We start from the raw sequence: 23,073 nt of genomic DNA, 5'->3' as shown, positions 1-23,073 counted from the left end.
GCACAATTTAGGTTGACAAATAGAAGTCATGAACCAATAGAATGTACATTTATGTAATGTCATCTTTGCTGAGCTTTTATGAGCGTGAAAAAAACCTTACAAACTCCAAGCAAAAGGTCACTGTGATTGAGTGACTCTCTCATATGTATGCAGGGCATTATGTAGCTAGATAACCAATGTCAAATTAAATGAGAGTTTGATATGATATTTATTATGTAAGCATCCAAATCGATCTTAAATGCACTCGAAAGAGTGAATGAGTTGTTTTCTAATATACATTTCCCGTGGATTATTAGGAATAGTGACAAATATCAGTTGTTCCTTATTTGGTTAATGTTAGTTCTGAAAATTAATAAAAAATTCTCCCACTTAAAGGACAGTTTTTATTAAGATAAATCAGAAGTGATGGAAGACTTTTGAGTATACAAATAAACAGAAGGAAATCTTACTTCTCGAGAATTTCAACATCAATTCTTTATATTTCCCAACAAATTATCTCTAAAGATTATACACAACTACAACCAATTCAGAAGCAACTGTAAACAATTCCAGAATTATGCAAAACCTAAAAGAAATGTCATATCTATGCATGATTGTGTTTATTTGAATGCTCTTGATTGGCTACTGACTTTAGCTCATTAAATTACTTTTAAAAAAGGATTATCTGGTTTGCCCGAATAAATAATACAAGAACAGTCCATTGTTATAGGATGTACTAAATACTACAACATATAGTACAAATATAAACTGATTTAATCTTCACATCATCGATATGAGAGAATGTATTAGGTTGGTGCAAAAGTGATTTTGCCATTAACAGCACAAACTGTGATTACTTTTGCACCAAAAAAAATCTTCTTTTCATTAGTTAAAAAGTGGAGTCATGTAAATATATAGTCACTTGTTCATGAAATAAGTAAGAAGCAGGTTGGGGATCCAGGTTATTTGGCTTAAAGCCTGCACTTCAAAGCACTACACCTAGGAAGATATTGGTACATCAAAAACTTAATCTTCCTTGGTGCATTTCACTTTTAGTTACTTCTATGATTCACTACTTATATATAGATTATAGAGTCAAATTCAGGCAGGACACACTGAATTCTTAAAATGTGTATGCATGGTGATACAGAGACAGGTAAATTGTACTTTTATTCCTAGTGCTTTTACAACATTCAAGGACCAAATGCGACTGACCTCTTTTCTGGGATCTTTATACTGCTTGGCCATATAAACAAGTTTGCAGGAGACAAGGTCTTTCAAGGAAATGTCTATATGATATACATAGGGATTTAAGACACGTACATTCAGTGTGCTGTGAGACTACCATAATCCCTGCCTGGTACAAGAGAGATTTGATTTAATAAGTGCTGATTTTCACTTTGTAAATAGAGTCAACCTCTCCTCTACTGGAGATCCCAAGGTAATGTAGGCCCCAGGCTGATTTGCATATTTTTAAATTATCAAGCACTTTTCAACTAGAGCAACTTGTCAGGTGTGCCCCAAGGAAGATGCTTCAGCATGAGAAAGAAGGAAATAAAATTAAAAATGTCTCTTTTTCCCTGTTTTATTATCTAGAAAAAGTGAACCTACTTACATGCAAAAGCACTGCTCTACAACTTATGTTGCTTAGATATAGCATGAGTTTTTACTGTGACCACCAAAATACCCTCAACTTTTGTCAGATTTTTCCTCATGTTCCCAATGCCTATAGTTAGAGGGAGTTATAAAGAAATTATGTTATTAAGGCATTCACTGATTTATTAAACATTGACTGAAGCCCTACTGTGTGCAAAGTAGTGTGCTAAGGAATAAAAATGAACTGTAATTGTCTTAAAGTAAGAAATTACATACAGGATACATCCACATCTAATTTGCGTTTTGGCAAGGTAAACAGGCACAAACTCTCTATCTCTCATACACACAGACACATACACACAGTATACACGTTTACTGTTTTACATTTCAGTTTCTCTTATACTCATTGTCCCTCTCACTCTTTCCCTTGCTTGCTTTTGTACCTATACAGTCATGCGCTCCATGTGACATTTTAGTAAGTGATGGACCATATTATGATGGTGGTCTTGTAAGATTGGAATACCCATACTTATTTTTTACTGTGTTAGATATATTTAGACACACAGATACCATTATGTTACAATTGCCTGTAGTATTCAATACAGTAACGTGCTGTACAGGTTTGTAGCCTAGGAGTAGTGGAAGCTACCATATAGCCTAGGCGTATAGAAGAAAATGCCATCTAGGTTTGAGTAAGTACACTCTGTGATGTTTGAACAACAAAATTAACTAACAATGCATTTCTCAGGATGTATCCCTGTTAAGTGAAACATGACTCTACATATATATGTTTTGTGTATATATGTATAAATATAGTATATATATATATGTGTGTACATGTTTCTGTTTTGTATATAAGTGCATATAGTCTTATATAGAATTATATAATTAAATATATTTATACATATACATAGACTATAAGTATATATAGTCTTTATATACTTATGCTTATAAGTACATTTAGTCTTTTCTATAATTATATAATTAAATATACTTATATTTATACATATACATAGAATATCAGTATATATAGTCTTATATATACTTATATATACACACAAAATATATATGATTATATATACTTATATTTATACATATATACACAAAACATAAACATGTACACACATATAATTGGAGAGTAATGAAAAAAGATTAGTGCCATAATTGTCTAAATAATTAAGTATTTTAGACAGAAGGGTATCATGAAAAAGATCATTATTTAAAGCTACTTCTAAAATGAATAAGAATTTTCTGGGCAGAAAAATAAGGGGCATTAAGGGAAAGAACATTTTTGTTACTTATTGCTAGAATAAAATGAATAAAAACAGACTTCAGTGAAATGTATGTAATTTGGTTTAAATCAGGGATTGTGAGAGGTGAGATTACAAGACATTGTTGGCATCATGAAAAGGATTGAATAAAAGATAAAAATGCTACTTATTTACGAAATCATTTTTTTTTGGAGAACATCAGGCACAGTTCATTATTTTAACTAATTATTTTAATAGCAATGAAGTACATTACTTGGATAGGAAGAGCAAGAGTTGATGGAGTCTGAACTAATGCTGAAGAGAAAAGGAATTTGAGATGTATTTAAGATGATTTAGTAACCAGGTCGATAAAAGTTAGAGGGATAAAAGGTGAGAATATCAATAACAAGATACTTTCAATCTTTCTACCAGAAGTGTTTATTGAAAGAGAGGGACAGGGATTTCAAATGAATTTGAGCATTTTGAATTGAGATGCCTGCAGAAAAAGTGCTATCTAGTAACTAGTGAAATACAGTATGTTAGTCTGACATGTGCAAGCGAGATATTAGTGAAAATAGACACGTAAGATAACAGCTATGTTAAATGTTTTTAGCATGACAGAGACAGGGGAAATATACGTTTTCCAGTTCTCAAAAAGAAGTCGTGTATATGGAAATTATACAAAAACCTACTTGGAACATTCCAGTTAGTCCAGTGGAACGTTGCCTTAGACTGAACTACTTGGCATGTTACGTAATGAGATTCACACTGCTTCTGTATTATGATACCCTCTAAAACATCTTGGACATTATCCCTGGATAGATGTAAATTTAGAAATATAGATGGAAAGCTAGTTATGCAAACCTGTTTAGATGCAATTAAAGCTGTAGTTACAGAGTTTTTAGGATACCTACAATTTCAGGTGAGATCCATTGTTAAGAGAATGAACATCTAGGATAATATAATATATTTATGAGTGATTAATTGAAAGTTTATCTTAACCTCCCTGAATCCTATATGCCTTTATTGTTTATACACATTCCATTGTGTGTTATCTATTGATGCTGATTAACTTGGAGACAGTTTTAGAGAAATGTAGCAAAATGGATTTCCAGGACTCTGGGGATCCCTGGCAGCTTCACTAAAAGCTTTGTCAAGTTACTTTCTTCAGTAGCTCAAACAGGAAACTAAGACATGTACAGCATCTCGTTTTGCTCTAATTTAACTTAAATGCCCAAAGCTAAGTTGATGATCGTATCTCCGGTGCTCACAAATTTAGGTTTCTCTCTTTCCTCTGGTAAGACTTCAATTCGAAAGCCTCAGTAGTTTCTCAGTCTCTGGTGTGACTTTCAACTCTCCTCTGCTTTCTCCTAAATGCCCATTTAGCATTGCATAATTTCCTTAACTACTCTGCAGTTCCCTCCAAGGAGCTTTATCTTGTTTTTAATTTCTTCCTCTTAAGCTCATTAAAAAGCATCTTTTAAACATTATACAATGGAATGTTTTATAAACGTGCATAATTATGTCATTTTTCTTAGAGCAAGTATTTTAGATTATCATGCAGCACAGAGATGTTACAATATGATTATACACAAAGCAAATAAAAAAATTAAGCTAATGTTATTTCGTTGATTCATATATATGATGACTTTTTCATCTCAACTCTGGAAAAGTAGAATTCTAATGTAAATGTGAGTAGCAACGAGGGTAGAGAATAAAGGATAAAAACAATTTATATCTCTTTGAACTTTATTGGTTTTTATCAACAAAACAAAACAGCAGTTGTTTGTCACTAAACTCAAAACCTAGAGGGTACGCAGTTTGCCTTTGTTGCCCTCCCAGTTGATTCCTGGCATCACTTTGTTATTCTTAAGGAAATCACCCTGTCACATCTCTTAAATCACCTATTATATCTTTCCTCCAACGTCTCTTACATACGTTGAGCTGTCAATTCTTTATAACTCTTGTACATAAATTGGCAGTATTTTAAATATTCAAGTGCAAAGGTCCGATTGATCAAATTTTGGTAGAACAAGTGACCGGGAATATCAGCCTCGAATAGTGAAAAACCAGAAATGCATCAAAATTGTTTGAAATCATTAATAACCGACCATGCAGACATTGTGTAAGGTTGTCAGTATCAGTGTGAAAGCGTGCTTATTTATGTAGCCCCACATTTTGCCCAGTCCTCAGGAAACTTTTTTTTGCAATATTAACCTTCCAGTTAGGAAGCTTCTTTGCAATATTATCTTCCAGATTTTTTATTTCCTCAATACGACTTTATTTATGTGATATAGAAATAGCAATTACCTTTCTCCTTTTCACATTCATGCCTTTGTGCTTAAATGGGTAACCATACTAAGAATGTGCTCACCAGGAAGAAATATTTATCTGCCTAAACATTAAAAGGAGAGCAGATGATTCAATCTGACACCGGGAAATGAATTTAAAACAACTATAAATTAGAATTGATAGGAAAGCATACCACATAATTAAAGCTTTGTCACTATAAGATAAAAAATAAGGAGCATGCAAATAGGTGTCTTTAAGGAGAAATGAAACTTAAGCACTCATTTGCCTTTGTCAGCGTATGCATAAGCAATCTATGCCTGCTTTCTAGTTCTCTGCCTACTGCTCGCTGAAATGGCAAACACCCTTGGAGGGAGAGCATGCTGGTTCTCAATTAGTAATTTCAGTTTGCTTGAAAAAGTGGGATACTTACATTCAACAGACTTGCCTTAGAAATAAATTAGGAAGTGTGAATGAATCACTTTTTCATACATATAAAATATAGAAATTCACTTTTCGATTTTGAAATAGACCCAATAAATCTTGTCCTAAAAATGATTTCTGTGCATAAGCATCATTCCAGAAAAAGCGTGACCAACTTATGTATGTAGGGAACTGAATATAAATTTGTTGAGTGAATTAATTACTGAAGTTGCCATATAATCAATTTTTGTTTTAGGGAAAAAATAAATGTGTTTATGTGCATGTGTGCTTTAGAAAAAAATTAATGTACATATGTGCATGCCTGCACACACATACAATTCACCTATATTTCTTCAGACAAATTGCTGTGGAAAAGAACTGATAGATCATCAATATAGTTATATTCTATCATCAGTAAAATTTTAAAAAATTTAGATTCATTTTAATGTGAATCAGTGGAGCATGATCACTTTCCTGTTTAAGTCTTGGAAGTAGTAAAAATTAACATGAAAAACAGTAACTTTCATAACCATGAAATATACCTTGTAATGAATATTGTCTCTGTCTCTGCACCAAAAAATTAAAATATTGTAATAAATAATTTTAGATATTTGACCAGAACTATAATGACAAGTTTAAAGCAGACATATTTTCGGATTCTAAGTACGGGCCTAAGAATACAAATCAAACAATCTCAAAGAAGTCAAACTAAAAGTAAAATGTTTGAGAACAAATTTCCAGAGACAATATTCACAATGAATTCCATGTAAAAGTAAAATTAATGGAACGAAGAAATATTTTTTCTTTTGTTCTCTCTCTCTCTCTCTTTGAAAAGAACATTCTATGATATGGTAACTTTTTATCATAAACTGATTATTGCTAGTATCATTAAGAAATTTTTAAATTTAATTTTTAAAAACAATTTCACTAGAATATTAAATGCATTTATGTATGCCTATGTATGTGTATATATACATATATAAAATAAGTCATCCATTCCATTCTCATCTATAGCTCTAAATCTCACAGATGACAACTTTATTACTCTTTTTAGTTTAGGATTAAGCTACAGTTTTCTAACTAATATCATCTTGTTATTTGTTGAGATATTTTTATACATTACTCATTGACTTGCTTTTAGGATTGATAAAAACGGACATCGGTCACACATCATTCTATTCTCTGAAAATATAATGTCACTCCCCACTCTCCCAGACCCCACTGGTTTTCTATATCGGTTATCTTTGCAAATATAAGTTCCATGCTATAAAAGGTTTCTTTTGTGTGCTTTTGTTTTGTTTTAATATTCACCATTGTCAACCTCCCTCTTGGGATTTCTGTCCCAAGAGCACTCTCACTACAGCACTAAATGTATTGAAAATTTCATTAAGACAAAAACTGATATTTTAGTATAATTTTCAAAAATGCTTTGCTGTTAACTGTAAAATTTAGGTCGTATGTGTAAAAATTTGTAACAGAGCATACCATCGCTCCCAAAGTTCAAAGAGAAAAAGGTGAGCATTTTATTTCCTAAGTAATTATTTCAAACTGATGGATATGACAGATTGTCTTTAGCAAGGTTATCTTTTCCAAGATATCACAGGCTTGTGTTGTGTGTGCAGCTGCTGAAAATTTGTTAGTGAACAGCCCTGTAGCATTTGCTTCAATCTGGCAATTGTGAAGAGGCAATCTTGAAGCCCTCAGTATTCTGGTGCCAGCACAGGCTGGCTGATCTCCATAGACAGGAACACCTGTTATGCCAGACGTTTCTTTTTTTCTTTTCTCTTTCTTTCTTTGTTTTTTATTTATTTATTTTTTTAACTTTCTTGCTTTGGATTCTAGCTTTCTGTATCTCATGCATTCCTAAATCTTGATTTAGTCCCTTATTTTCCTAGAATAGATTCTTCACTAGGTTCTTTACAAAGGTCCAAAGGGACTATGCTGAATCTAAAACCTTCTTCATTGGATTATCACACATAATATGGTGGCTAAAGTGAGCATTCAAGGTTCAAAATAACATTATCATTAAATTTTGATACTATTGTTCAAAAATTTCTAGGATCTGGGTTGCTGTTGAAAGGTCCACTGACATTTTAATCTTTGTAACACTCACAATTGCGTATTAGTTTTTTAAATACATTTACTTCCTTCCTTTTATCCTCCAACTCACTTATTTTCTTGTTGGATGATGTTAATCTTCTTTTTAACCCATTCATTATTTTCTTAACTTCAATGATTATATTTTTAATATTCCGTTATGTTTGGTTTAATATCAAATACCCTGAGTCATTTTTTAGAGTCTGGTCATATTTTTATGTCAACTTTCACTTCTTTAAAAATATTTAACAAGAGTGTGTGTGTGTGGATTGTTCTGCATCTCATTACTCCAATATTAGCCATCTTGTTGATGGTACGCTGCTAGAAGTTGTTTTGTTTTGGGAGTGTTTTGTATGCTTGGGTTGTTGTTGCTTTTCTGTTTTTTGTTTTTCTGTTTAAATCTTAAATCTGTATTTGCTTTGTTGAGTGCCAGGAATACTACCCATACTTTAAATTCACAACTTAAAAATTATTTGTGGCCAGATGCTGTGGCTCATGCCTGTAATCCAGCACTTTGGGAGGCCAAGGCCAGCAGATCACCTGAGATTAGGAGTTCGGGACCAGCCCAACCAATATGGTGAAATCCCAACTCTACTAAAAATGCCAAAAAAAAAAAAAAATAGCTGGGCATGGTGGCAGGTGCCTGTAATACCAGCTACTTGGGAGACTGAGACAGGAGAATAACTTGAACCCAGGAGGCGGAGGTCATAGTGAGCCAAGATCACCCCACTGAACTCCAGCTTGGGTGACAGAGCAAGACTCCATCTCAAACAAAACAAAACAAAAAACTTACTTGTGTTGTATATGTGTTTATTTTGTATGCTTTAAATTTTCTAGTAGTATTTAATAAATACAAAAGAATTTAAGTAGCACCACCTGAAAAAGTACACCATAATGACTAAGGTTAGGAATACTTTACATGGACATATATCATTCTCTCCTTTTAGAAAGTCCAGAGTTAATTACCCTGTGATAGTGTCTGGGGTTAAGGAGGTGTATATGCATACAGCTGTGTGTATATATTCATAGTAGTATGTATGTATTCCTAAATAGTACACTGAGTCTTCTTGTTTGAGGTTTATAAAGATAGTATCACACTATACACCATTTTCTGAAACTTGTCTTTTTCACTCAATAATATGTACCTAAGATTCACCATGTTTTTCCATGTAAGTATAGCTCACATTTTTCACTTTTGTATTATGTTGTTGAGATGTGTGATTATACAATGATTTATTCATTTGTCCTTATGCTCTTTGTCACTTTGGTTTACTTCCTTTTTTCCTTCATTTTAAAAACAACAATTCTATATGGCTTATGTCTACATGTAGGCTGAATTACTGACCTCCAGTACTGCAGAATTTGAGCTTATTTGGAAATAGAGAAAATCAGTGTAAAATGAGGGTGTTAGGGTTAAAGCCCTAATCCAATATGAATGGTATATTTATGAAAAGGGGTAATTAAGACACATAGATAGGGATGGCCAAGTGAATACACAGGAAGAAATTCACTATACAACGGTGATAGTGGTACAGCTACAAGCTGAGGGGAACCAAGAATTTCCACAAGCTCCAGTAGCAGAAGCAGCAAGGGAAGATTTGCTCTTAGATAGTCAAGGAGAGTATGTCCTTATGAGGCTTTTATCCTCCAGAACTGCCAGAGAGTATGTTTCTGTAGTTATTGGTCTCATAGTTTTCGGTACTTTGTTACAGCACCTCTAGGAAACTACATTTCCCAAAGTCATTGTGTCAAATTTAACACTCATCAACTCTGCATGATAGTTTGTATTCTACTACATACTTTTGATACATGGGACTGTCAGACTTAACTTTTATTAATTTTTCATAAGTATAAATTTACAAGAAAAAACAACCCCATCAAAAAGTGGGCAAGGGATATGAACAGACACTTATCAAAAGAAGACATTTATGCAGCCAACAAACATTAAAAAAAAATCTTATCATCACTGGTCATTAGAGAAATGCAGATGAAAATAGAGATACCATCTCATGCCAGTTAGAATGGTGATCATTGAAAGTCAGGAAACAATAGATGCTGGAGAGGATATAAAGAAATAGGAACAGTTTTACACTATCGGTGGGAGTGCAAGTTCAACCACTGTGGAAGACAATGTGGTGATTCCTCAAGGATCTAGAACCAGAAATACCATTTGACCCAGCAATCCCATTACTAGGTATATACTCAAAGAATTATAACTCATTATACTATGAAGACACATGCAGACATATTTTTATTGCGACACTGTTCACAATAGCAAAGACTTGGAAAAATATGTAATATATATGACAGTTTGATGGGTGCAGCAAACCACTGTGGCACAATGTGTACCTATGTAACAAACCTGCATGTTCTGCACATGTATCCCAGAACTTCATGCATAATTTTAAAAAAGGTGTCATATCCTGGCTTTAATTTGCATTTACTCAGTTTAATTTTAGTACAGTTGTCTCTGTTTATGGATCTTTATGTTTCCTCCACTGGAAATTGTTTTCTATCAACATCCTTGACGAATTTTTCTACTAATTATTCTGCCTTTTCTTGTAGATCTTTAAATATATACTTGTAAATATGTGTGCTGAAACTATCTTCTCTTTATTTGTAAAATGTTTCACTGTCTCTACATGATCTTTATTTTATAGAAGGTTTTAGTTTGAGTATAGACTGATTTATCAACCTTTTTTAATTTTGTTTTGTTGTTTTAGAAATCCTTAACTGAAGATCATTAAAATATTGATCTACATTGTTTTATAAACTGTAAGTTTTGCTAAAAATTATTTTATAAGTTTAGGATTGCTGGGGAAAACAACAAAGATAGAGACTGAGAATTTTTAACTCAACTATTGCATGTGGGCTGGGCACAGTAGCTCATGCCTGTAATACCAGCACTTTGGGAGGCTGAGGCAGGTAGATCACTTGAGGCCAGGAGTTTGAGAACAGTTTGGGTAACATGGCAAAACTCTACCTGTACTAAAAATACAAAAATTAGCCAGATGTGGTTGTGCACAACTGTAATCCCAGCTGCTCAGATGGCTGCCACATGAGAATCACTTGAACCCGGGAGATGAACGTTGCAGTAAGCCAAGATCACACCATTGCAGCACAGCCTGGGTGACTGAGCAAGACTCTGTCTCAAAAAAAAAAAAAAAAAGTGCACATGCAAAAAAATCAAAATTAATCTTTTGCAAAATAATTTAGAGATTACCTACTCCCATGTGGGTGAAAGCTGCCTTTGGCATTAAAATAACTTTATTAATATACAAATATGACTTGATAGTTTTCAGTTCAAGTATTATGTTGAGACATGCAGAGAACAGGAAAAAAAACATGATATTCATTGAAAGGGGAGATCTTGTGATCTTTGAGGCAGAAAAACCTGCAACATTGCAGCAGGGCTGAATTTACCTTCAGTGGAAAGTTTCAAAGGCTTATTTTTACTAAAGAAGGAAAATAAGATATTTCATTAAAATATTAAAGATCTATTAGCTTATTAAAACTGTGCATTATATATCCACATGTGTATCTATACACTATATTACACTGAATTATTTAGTTTGCCTATATATTTGTGTATATGTGTGTATATATAAATTTGTATTTATGTGTATATATGTATATAAATATGTGTATACGTGTGTGTGTGTGTGTGTGTGTGTGTGTATCTGTTCCTCTCTCCAACATGCATTTGATGTGTTGTTATATATTTTAGGATAACTAGTGCCTTCATTTTTCTTCCTTTGTGGCTTTATGAGCTAAATGTTTACAACTATACTCTCACTGAGCTATACAAGAAACTTTTCAGAACTACTAATGTCCCTCACTTTTGCAAAAGACACCCAGGAAGGGTCCTCCTAGTTAGGACAAGCTTAGAGGTTTTCTTGTCTGTAATTTTACATTGCTTTATGATCCTTCATCCCAATCCATTGTGGGTACCACAGTGTCACCCTCTTCCCTAGCAGTTAAAGCTTTTTGTGTCTGTAAACGTAGATATGTACCTGGGTTATCTGAGCCTACACTATGAAATCTAAAATATTGTCAAGGGTGGCTTACAATCTGGATCCCTCTTACACCTAGTGCAAAGCTCATTATGTTTAGTTTACTGTGGAGTCTATCTGCTCCTTCGGTAAATAAACTTGTAGATAACCTTGACTTTGGTCTATGCCCTCCTTGCTTCAAGAGGCCATAAAAATAAAGATAAATTTTGTGAAAAGGGCAAATATCCCCAGGCCAAAAAAGCCCCTAACTTTTCACTTGCTTCTCTAGGTTGTCATTTCCCTTCAATTTGGGCTTGCGTTTTTTCACCACCTTCATACAACTATTTTTATTTTTACGTGTAATCCACAAATATTGTTTTTCACTAAGATACTAAACTGAATTATTTAGCTTGCACTGCCAAAACCAAATATGATTTAATATATTTTAATTGCCTGAATTGTTATTATTTTACTGATTATCAGATTTTCTAACTGTTGGCCGGTAGAGGAAAGTCAGCTTGTTTCTTTGTACTTTTCTGGGATCCCATTAATCTTTGATATCTCAGTTAATTTTGGTCTCATGAAGAAATCCTATTCTCACTTTCCTTTTAATTCCTCAGACTTAGAAACAGCAAATCTCCAAGAAAACCTAGTTTATATCAATGTGAAAACAGCGGTAGTACTGACTAGTGTTTTTGGCACTACAGTAGTGTTTCATGCCAAGAAATGAAATTGTAGGCCCTTTTCAGCACTAGTGATTAAATAAAAATGTGTGACTACTTTACAAATATAAATTATAAAAAAAATGTGTAATCAGTTCTGTTATAGCATTGCTATTTAAATACTTCCATTTTATTCTCGTACTGAATTTTTTCTTTTGCTGAAAAGTTTTAAATACTAAAATTATAAATAATAGGTTTCAACATACAGATAGTTGATTTCTAAAACAAAGATAAATTAACATGTTAAAAAAACAACTTTCTGTTATTTAGGTTTTTATATTCAATACATAGATTTATTTCTAATAAAAATACTTTCATGTACATATTTTGACATATTTCCACATTACAAAGCAATAGTTATTTTTTGATTTTTAATATTTTAATTATGGTTCTTTCTCCAGCAGAAGCAATCAGGCATATATGGAAATTTGTTTGATTTGAGGGCTTGGGCACAAAATATATAAGATGGACTTGGAACATTTTGTGATGCCAGAAATTAAGGAAGCATGCTGAAAGAATGATGGAGGCATGCTGAAAGGCACCAGAACCCAACCAAAAACAAAAGCATCCAATGGCTGAATCTGGAAGAATTTGCAGAAAACAATAAATAACCATATTATTAGATTCCAATAAATAAAATAAATGTTTTTGAGTCTATACTGATCTAATAAATAAATAAATGCATAAGTAAAAATAAAAGAGAGAAGTGGCAGCTTTTCCCTGTAGAAGAATTTCAAATAATAAATGTGGAACTGAATGAAAAAAAATTGAAAATCCCTCTTAGTAAACCACAGTATTATTGCCAGCAAGATCACTGACTGATGCTAATGTTAGTGGGCATATTTTTTAGGAGAAATGAGATATTTGCATAAATGCAAAATATCTTCACCAAGTTGTGTAATAATTATGAAGAAAAATAGTAACTTAACAAAGGAGAAAACTGGCAGAAACACCTTAACCACCTTAAGATTACCAGTCATAAGACATATTGACATCAGATACTCCCTGCTATGAAATAATACACTAAGAACAGATTGCTCCTGTGATGGTCTTGACAAAAATGCATAACTTTAATGACAAGAACATATCGAACAGACCCTCACTGAAAGAAATTCTGCATAGTAACTTGACAAGTATTCTTTAAAAGTGTCAAGTCATTGCATTAGTCTGTTTTCACGCTGCTAATAAAGACATGTCCTAGACTGGCTAATTTATAAAGGAAAGAAATTTAACTGACTCACAGTTATACATGGCTGGGAAGGACTTACAATCATGGTGGAAGAGCAAAGGATCTCTTACATGGTTGCAAGCAAAAGAGAGCATGTTCAGGGGAATTCACCTCTATAAAACCATCAGATCTCGTGAGACTGATTCACTGTCATGAGAACAGCATTGGAAAGACCTGCCACCATGATTCAATTACCCACGCCCATGGGTCCCTCCTGCAACATGTGGAAATTGTGGGAGCTATAATTCAAGATGAGATTTGGGTGGGGGCACAGCCAAACCATATTAGTCATGAAAGACAAAGATTAAAGAATTCTCACAGTTTGGAGGAAAGTGAGAAGACATGACAACCAAATGCACAGTGAGATCTCTAGAAAAAAAGAATGACTTTAATCACAAAGATTGTGAAATTTGAACAAAGTCAGAAATTTAGTTAGTAGTAAAATGATTAGAAGAGTGTTTATCATAAAGGAGACTTTACATAAGTGATTTTAAAGTAAAAGATTTTTAAATGAACTTATTAAATGTTATGCATTTCCATGTGGTAGAGCCTGAATATTGATCACACTATATGCCGACTGGAGTTTTCTTCTCCTGTCTGGCTTTATATCAGGGTATACTATTCTCAAGAGTTATGATAGGAACCCCACTTTTTTTCTTCAAGGAGTCTTTGTGTAAGACTGGAATTTTCTTTTCCATGAGTGTTCCTTGACAACTAAGTGAACTGTTTGGATTTGGAAGGGCAGAATACTTTAAATCATATTTCATTTTCTCTTTTGTAAGTTTTGATATATTTTTAATTATTTTTAGGAATTTCCCACTAAGGCTAGGTATTCAATTTTATTAGCGCATAAGTGTTGGCAATATTTTCTAACCTTCACCATCTTAATATTATCTGTTATGTTTAATTCTATTTTTTAACATATTCAGGAATGTAAGGATTTCAGCTTATCATTTCTGTGTTAACCTTTAACTTAATTGTAGTGTAGTCAGAATATTTAGTAGATAGTGGTTACTAAATTGTATTCAGCCTTGCCTAATAACTTAGTATTTGGTTAGATTGAATTAAATGTTTCATGCCAACTCTAAAAGAATCTGTACTCTCTAAATGATGGATTCAAGTTTAGACAGATAGAGAGATAGATTTCTCAATCCAATAATCCATATATTTGTACTTGTTTTGTTAAATAGCCCTTGTATTTCACATTTTTAAATGAAAACTCATTAATTAAAAAAATATTGTGGCTGCATTTCCTATATGCTCTAGCTTTGAGAATACACATACTAGTAATAATGAAGATTTTAGCAGAAACCAAATTTTATAGGTCTTTATACACCAAATGAAATTAAACACTTAACATTAACAATAAGTGCTTTCACTGGGGCAGTGATATCATTTTTGTATTTTAGAAAGATCGCCTTTGCTAAGGAGTAATAAATCGTTTATTGAGGTGCCACTGTATAAAATTTAATTTGTGCCTGTAATCCCAGCACTTTGGGAGGCCGAGGCGGGTGGATCACGAGGTCAAGAGATCAAGACCATCCTGGTCAATATGGTGAAACCCCGTCTCTACTAAAAATACAAAAAATCAGCTGGGCATGGTGGCACGCGCCTGTAGTCCTAGCTACTCAGGAGACTGAGGCAGGAGAATTGCCTGAACCCAGGAGGAGGAGGTTGTGGTGAGCCGAGATTGCACCATTGCACTCCAGCCTGCCGCCTGGCGACAGAACGAGACTCTGTCTCAAAAAAAAAAAAAAAAGTTTTGAAACTCTAAATAAAGATTAATAAGATGAATATTTTTAAGGGGCAGCAGGGCTGCAATGTGGACTGAGTGTGTACGAATTGATTTGATTTGGCCGAGCACAGGAGCTAGTGTTGGTGTTCATGGGAGCCCTTAGCTCCCCTGAGAGGACATTTCTCCACGGTTCTTTCTTTCTCAAGAATGAGAGAGGGGACCAGGTGCCCTTGTAAAGTAAATACTGGACCCCAAACGGTTTTTGCAGAAAGTGAATTTATTTAGGTAGAGAATGAGGAAAAAAAAAAGGAGAAGAGAGAAGACTTCCACGAAGAGTGTGGCAGGGGATTCTAGAGGGGAAATCCAGGAGAGAGAAAGACGGCTTCCACGAGTGAGTGTTCGTGAAGGGGATCCAAACCTGCCTGGCGTCCAAAAGGGTGTGGAACTGGGGACTTTTAACCTGGGAGGAACCACCTCCTTCTCCTAGACCTCTGGCCAATGAAAGGAGTTCCTTAGGACTTCCGCTGGAGTGACTTGACTTTTAGTTTCTTTCTGCGCCTGTGAAATTTAAACATAAATCATTAAACCTCCCGGATGGAGAGAAATGGGAGCGGGGCACCGCGCTAGGAAGTTCTTGCCCTTAGAACTCCGCCCCCTTGTGGACCCGGAAAGAGAACACATTCCCTCAGTTGCAGACTAGTTAGGAAGCTTCTATACAAAATACAATACACAAATAATTTATCCAATATATGAATAATGACATGGTGGCTACTACACTCAAATGAATCCTTAAAGTAGGAAGTGCCTGTTTTCTGTTATAGTCTTATGTTCCATACAAGTAAATAAGGAGATAACAGGAGGCCTGGTGATGACACGTGATAGAAGTGATTGCAAGTACTATTTTTGATAAGGCTATTTTCTGTTAAGCTATTAGTGAAAGCTCTTGAGGAGGTCCACGTAGAGCAGTCAACTGAAGGAAGAGAGCAGGGGAGCCATCCGAATATCCAGGGAACAGGTGTCCCACGGAGAAGAATCAGCAAAGGCAAAGAGAACCAATAAGATGGTAGCAAAGTAAGGAGTTGAGAGTTGCTTTCAGCGGTGTGTTACCAGAGATAGAACGACGAAGACGGATGCAGGCTAAGGGGCCAACTACAGTGTGATGGAAACTGAGTTTCAATGACGTCTCTTAGGAAATGATTTCCAAAATAGTGTTATGTATTTGCCTGTAGTCACTTGTTAAGGCTGTGACAACTGCAGACAACAGTCTGCTCACAGACTGGATGGCTTAAACCACACAAATGTGTTTTCTCACAATTCTAGGGACTAGAATCCTGAGAACAAAGTGTCTGCTAGCTCATCCCTTCTGAGACCTCTCTCCTTGGCTTGGCATAGCCCAACAGTCAGCTTTGAACAGTACCACTTTCTCAGATTTGGTAAACTGCGTTATGGTATCCTGAGGATAAGGGGAAGAAATTTTATGTGAGAAAAATACCACGAGAAATATAGAAATAGTGATAAAATGGCCAGGCGCAGTGGCTCATGCCTGTAATCCCAGCACTGTGGGAGGCCGAGGCAAGCAGATCATCTGAGGTCAGGAATTCGAGACCAGCCTGACCAATATGGTGAAACCCTGTCTCTGCTAAAAATACAAACATTAGCTGGGCATGGTGGCAGGTGCCTGTAATCCCAGCTACTGGAGAGGCTGGAGCAGGAGAATGACTTGAACACAGGAGTCGAAAATGCAGTGAGCCTAGATGATGCCACTGCCCTCTAACACTCCAGTTTGGGTGGCAGAGTGAGTCTTCATCTCAAAAAAAAAAAGAAGAAGAAGAAAAATAAAAAAGAAATAGTGATATGGGAATGATAGAGGAAACTAAATTTTGACTAGAAAAAGTTGAAAAGCCCAATTTGGTGCCTATCTTTCGTGGAAGTAACTAAGTGTAAAATGATATAGGAGAGATATATCCAGGCAAGACTGTGACAAGCTAAGAGGTCTGGACTTTATTGTGTATATTAAGAAGAATTACTTAAGGTTTATGAGCAAGAAGGTGCTATAATCAGAAGTGTACTTGGGGTCGATTAATCCGTCAGAAATATGTGGTTTATGATCAGGTGCTGAAACATAAATCTCATTAGCAGTAGAGGTTGTTCATGCTGGAAGAACATCTAGGTACACCGAAAACGTAGATAAATTCAAATTCTTGTTTTGCCCTGGAATGAAAGGGAGTTTGTCAGTATTTAGTGTTTTTACTCTGACACTGTGAAGGGCATCTTCATTTTTTTCCCACAGACTGTCCTTTGTTCCTGCTGTCACAAGCACAAATAAGATTCCTACCCATTATGGCTGATTTCATTGGGTTTTTTTAATGTTCTCCCAACGGTTGAAATAAGTATGAGTAGTAAAAAACTAAATAGAACATAATAAAAACAACTACTGTATATCCTGTGGTTTGTTGTGATTATGTGAACACACATAAATGCATTTCTGAACTCAAAGCAGATCTATGCAATGAATAAATATATGCTTGTTTGGTGTAGTGGTTTGCATCTGTAATCCCAGCTACCCCAGAGATTAAGGTAGAAGGATAGCTTGAGCTCAGACCAGCCTGAGCAACATAGAAAGACCCCATCTCAAAAAAAAAAAAGAAAGAAAGAAGCTACATGCTAATTTTTTTAACTTTAGGTTCAGGGGTACATGTACAGGTTTGTTAAATAGGTCAACTTGTGTCATGAGTGTTTATTGTACAGATATATATTTCATAACCCAGGTGCTAGGGCTAGTACTAAGCAGTTACCGTTTTTCTGTTCTTCTTCCTCCTCCCTCCCTCCCTCCACCCTCAAGTAAGTCCCAGAATCTGTTGTTCATCTCTTTGTGTCTATGAGTTTTTATTATTTAGCTCCCACTTATGAGTAATAGCATGTGGTATTTGATTTTCTGTTCCTCCATTAGTTTGCTAAGGATACTGGCCTCCCCCTCTATCCCTGTTCCTGCAAAAGACATGAAGCCATCGCTTTTTGTGAACATGCTCCTTCTTCTGGTAGAGGGGGAGATGGAGTCTCACTCTTGTTGCCCAGGCTGGAGTGCAATGGTGCGATCTGGGCTCACTGCAATCTCCGCATGACAGGTTCAAGCAATTCTCCTGCCTCAGTCTCCTGAGTAGCTGGGATTACAGGCACCCACCACCATGCCTGGCTAATTTTTTTTTTAGTTTTAGTAGAGATGGGGTTTCACTAGAACATACTCATTTTTAAACCAGAATTCCTCCTACTGTTAGGACTTGGTTTTCACTATTCATAATATACACAGACCAAAGCCCCCGAAGTTCCTAGACCTTAATGTTACCCATATTATGTGTATTCATCATTTGTCAACATCTGATTTAGAGTTTAAGATCTATATTATTGCCTCATACACATTTTGCTTTTGGCTATTCTATTGAGAAGTATAATTTCCCTCTCTCTCTCTCTCTCTCTTCTTTTCTTTATATTTTACAGACACTATTCATCTTCGGGTTCTTGAATCCTCCCCAGTTGGCACAGCCATTGGAAGTGTCAAAGCAACTGATGCTGACACTGGGAAAAATGCTGAAGTAGAATACCGAATTATTGATGGTGACGGTACTGATATGTTTGACATCGTGACTGAGAAGGACACACAGGAAGGCATCATAACTGTGAAAAAGGTACACAGCATCCATATAAATAAGCATCTGGGTGTTTCAGGAGGAGGGATTGCATTATGTACTCTTCACTCATGAATTATCCATTGCAAGATACCACTCTAATTTTCCAAAAATTTAATTTATATTGTGCATACATAAGAAAGACATAAAGCCAAAGAGCTCCTTGAAAATTTTGACCACAGGTTTTGATTGATTGAGGCATGAAATCTGCAATTTTAGAAAATATAAAGGCAGGTTAAAATATGTGTGATCATATTTCTAAGCCACCTTGATAACCCTCATAATTACTTGTTTTATTTTAAAATGTGTAGTTAATACCTAATAATGGCAATATATCATCCCAGTTGGAGATATAAAAAGTGCCATGCCATCTATCCAGATGTATGAAGCAGTAATTAGAGTTACTAATAAAAGAGACAGCATGGATTGGAACATAATTTAATTGTTCACATTTTCCCTTCTGCTATATAAGTGAAACTTTTCTGCTAACATATGCTCAGTGATGCAATTTAAAGGTAACCTGTTTTTTATTGTAGTGTCAGTGCCATCATTATGAGAAAAAAATAAGGCACATTAAACTTTAGGTCCTAATGAAATGCCATGCATAAAGTAACTACATTGGCATTAGTTAATAATTAAACTATCCTGAGATTCTTCTGCAAGGTACAAAGTACAAAACCACTTGTTATTAAATGGACAGTGACTAGCAAACGGAAAAGCAGCTAGCTGTCTTGTAATTTTTCAGACCAGATAGCAGCAGTAACGCATATAGAATCTGATTCTTTTTGAAATAAAAATAAAAGATGCAGGGAGTTCAAACTAACAATGTCTTTTATCTGTTAACAAAACATATATTTGGGTAGGTACAGTGGCTCACGCCTATAATCCCAGCACTTTGGGAGGGTGAGGCAGGCAGATCACGAGGTCAGGAGTTCGAGAGCAGCCTGGCCGACATGGTGAAACCTCTACTAAAAATACAAAAATTAACCAGGTGTGGTGGCATGCACCTGTAATCCCAGCTACTCATGAGGCTAAGAAAGGAGAATTGCTTAAGCCCAGGAGGCGGAAGTTGCAGTGAGCTGATATACGCTGAGACTGCACCACTGCACTCCAGCCTGGGTGACAGAGTAAGGCTCCATCTCAAAAAAATAAAAAATGAAAAATGTATTTCTTAAAAAACATACATTTTAGAATGGAAGAGATATAAAATACTCCATTTTATGCTTCTGATAGTTAAACTGTATGAATGTTTAAGGTGTTTTGTTTCATAATGTAACCTATTTACCAAATTATTATCATTTGTTTTCTTATTACAGAAGGATTTTCTTATCTAGAATATTTGACATAACTTGAAAATTTTATGTTAGTCTCCAAGATTTCATAATATTTATAATGTCATAAGCCCATTACATTGAATCAAAACATCATGACACAAATGTGAAAAGATAACTGAATGTATTTACTTAGAAAAATTTTGCAGTAGCTAGCACCTCAACACATGCACATTCACACACAAACACACAGAACAATCACCAGCCCATTTTTTTGTAATGTTACCATCTGCAAGATAGGTTTGAATATCCATTCCAATTTTTCCAAGGCTTAAAGTCTCATAGGAAATCCTATGTTCCAAAGGATTACTAATTCAATGAATGAAACGTAAAAGTTGAATCCTAAGCGAAACATAAAGATTATATTTTTATTTGCATTAGTCTTTTTTTATTTATAATTAATGAACTACTTGAGAGAACTCAACCAGAACTTAAAAATCATGTTGTAATCTGGTCCTGTTTCCCTCACTCTAATTTGATGATTTATTTCTTTACACAGCCACTTGACTTTGAGAGCCGAAGAGTTTATACTCTGAAAGTAGAAGCAGAAAACACCCATGTAGATCCACGTTTTTATTACCTAGGACCATTTAAAGATACTACCATAGTGAAAATCTCTATAGAAGATGTGGATGAACCTCCTGTGTTTAGTAGGTCCTCCTATCTGTTTGAAGTTCATGAAGATATTGAAGTGGGCACAATCATTGGTACTGTAATGGCAAGGGACCCAGATTCTATTTCCAGCCCCATTAGGTAAGTGTGCCTTTTAAAAATGAAAACAAAATGCTGTTTAAAATGAAAAAAAAAAAGAAGTTGAAATACCTATAGGGATTATGAAATTCTATTTAAAACCTTCAATCCAATGAACGATGAAAGAATCCTTCCATCAGTTGTATAAAAATTTGATGAAGCCAAGAATTTCTAGTAAATTGTCTCTGAACGTTTTGGGGCAGGGCATGCACAAGCTTCATGGTGTTCTTATTTTTATCATGCCCTTTAGATTGAAACCTTGCTTGTTACACCTGCATGTCTCCTTACGGTGTTCCTAGTTCTGATCCCTGGTACAGAAACAGAGTACTATGTGAGCTCTCCATTTGCAATGTAGCCAAACCACTTTTTTTGTGCTTTCAAGTTATTAAATGGAATATAAGGTTGAATGAGAGAAGTTTTAACAGTTAAAAAGTAGGCCGAGTGTGCTTGCTCACACTTGTAATCTCAGCATTTTGGGAAGCCATGTTGGACAGATGGCTTAAGCTCAGGGGTTTGAAACCAGCCTGGGAAACATACTGAGATCCAGCCTATATAAAAAATTAGCTGGGCATAGTGGTGCACACTTGTGGTCCCATCTACTCAGGAGGCTGAGACAGGAGGATCACTTGAGCCCAGAAGGTCAAGGCTGCTGTGAGCTGCATTCACACCACTGAACTCCAGTGACAAAGCAATACCCTGTCTCAATTTTAAAAAAAAGTAATTACAATGTGGCAATGTGGTAATATTATGATTTTAGCAATTGTTCATTGTGATTTTAGAAACTCCCCTAATACACAACCATCAAAGTTGAGAGGATTCTGGTGTTGTTTTATCTTTATTTATTTATTCTGCTTTTTTCAAAAAATATGAGAACATTCCAGAAAGATGAGTCTTTTCAATATATTTCCTTCTTATGACAGCTTAAAAACATAGGAGATGCGATAAACTCCTGAAAATGAAAAATAATCAGTTTCAATGACACTTGTTCTATTACATTAAATAAATATACATATTGTCATAATTTCAGCATGAAAATGAACCCTTACTACAATCCATTCATCCACCGTGTATTTTGGATTCCCTTTATTTTCCTAAATCTCTGCAGGCTGATTTTGCTTGCCCATTTTCTATGTGAACCAGTCAAGTATGAGTTCAGATCGTTATGTTCACTTCTGAGCCACAGCACATGTAGGGAACTTCTAATTTTATATGCCATATGACTTGACCCAGTTAAAAATTCTACAGGGTCTGCTATATCTTCAAATGAAGTCATATATTTTATGAATATATATGTTACTTTATATTTATATAATTTCACATAAATATGTTTTCTTATATTCACACGCAGCATCACAGGTTACATATTGGCAGAAGAAACCTGTACATGCCAGCATGATGTTCTCATAAATACCTCTTCCCCAATTCATTTACCAACATCTAAGTTGCTGCATTCCTTGTGTTATCTTTTTTATTTTTCCTTTGATGGTTTTACATAACCAATACAGAGGCCTAATTTTCCCCATTAAATACTTACCAAGCATTTTCTTGGCAGAGATTCCATGATTTAGCAGGCTGTATTCTGTTTCTGATTTTAAAATGGACATTACAAAATAAAAGGTAATATTGTTAGTTAAATGTATATCAAGTGGCATACTTAAGATATTTCTCCACGCAATGAAATAGAATTTAAATCCTCCTATACATGTGTAATTATTATATGTCAAAATATATCTGTGGATATTTAAAATAAAATGAAATAAAATGTTTAATTAGGATGCAAGTATAAAGACGAGGAGGAACGAATCCTCTTATGTACACAATCGAGACCATCCTGGTCAACATGGTGAAACCCCGTCTCTACTAAAAATACAAAAAAAATTAGCTGGGCATGGTGGCGCGTGCTTGTAATCCCAGCTACTCAGGAGGTTGAGGCAGGAGAATTGCCTGAACCCAGGAGGCGGAGGTTGCCGTGAGCTGAGATCGCGCCATTGCACTCCA

General features: G+C 34.9%; 1 protein-coding gene across 1 annotated transcript in view; it reads left to right on the top strand.

The window, feature by feature from the left end:
- LOC108284334 (cadherin-10) overlaps nt 1-23,073 on the top strand; it is a 163,419-nt gene that overhangs the window by 120,911 nt on the left and 19,435 nt on the right. The window contains exons 6-7 of the mRNA XM_017501015.2: nt 18,807-18,994; nt 20,825-21,078. Coding sequence (XP_017356504.1) covers nt 18,807-18,994; nt 20,825-21,078 — 442 coding nt within the window. The remainder of the gene's footprint in view (nt 1-18,806; nt 18,995-20,824; nt 21,079-23,073) is intronic.

The sequence above is a fragment of the Cebus imitator genome, unplaced genomic scaffold (assembly GCF_001604975.1).
Source record: "Cebus imitator isolate Cc_AM_T3 unplaced genomic scaffold, Cebus_imitator-1.0 Scaffold276, whole genome shotgun sequence".
Classification (NCBI taxonomy): Eukaryota; Metazoa; Chordata; class Mammalia; order Primates; family Cebidae; genus Cebus; species Cebus imitator.
Note: the sequence above shows the minus strand (reverse complement) of the source record. Positions and strands in the feature narration are given on the sequence as shown.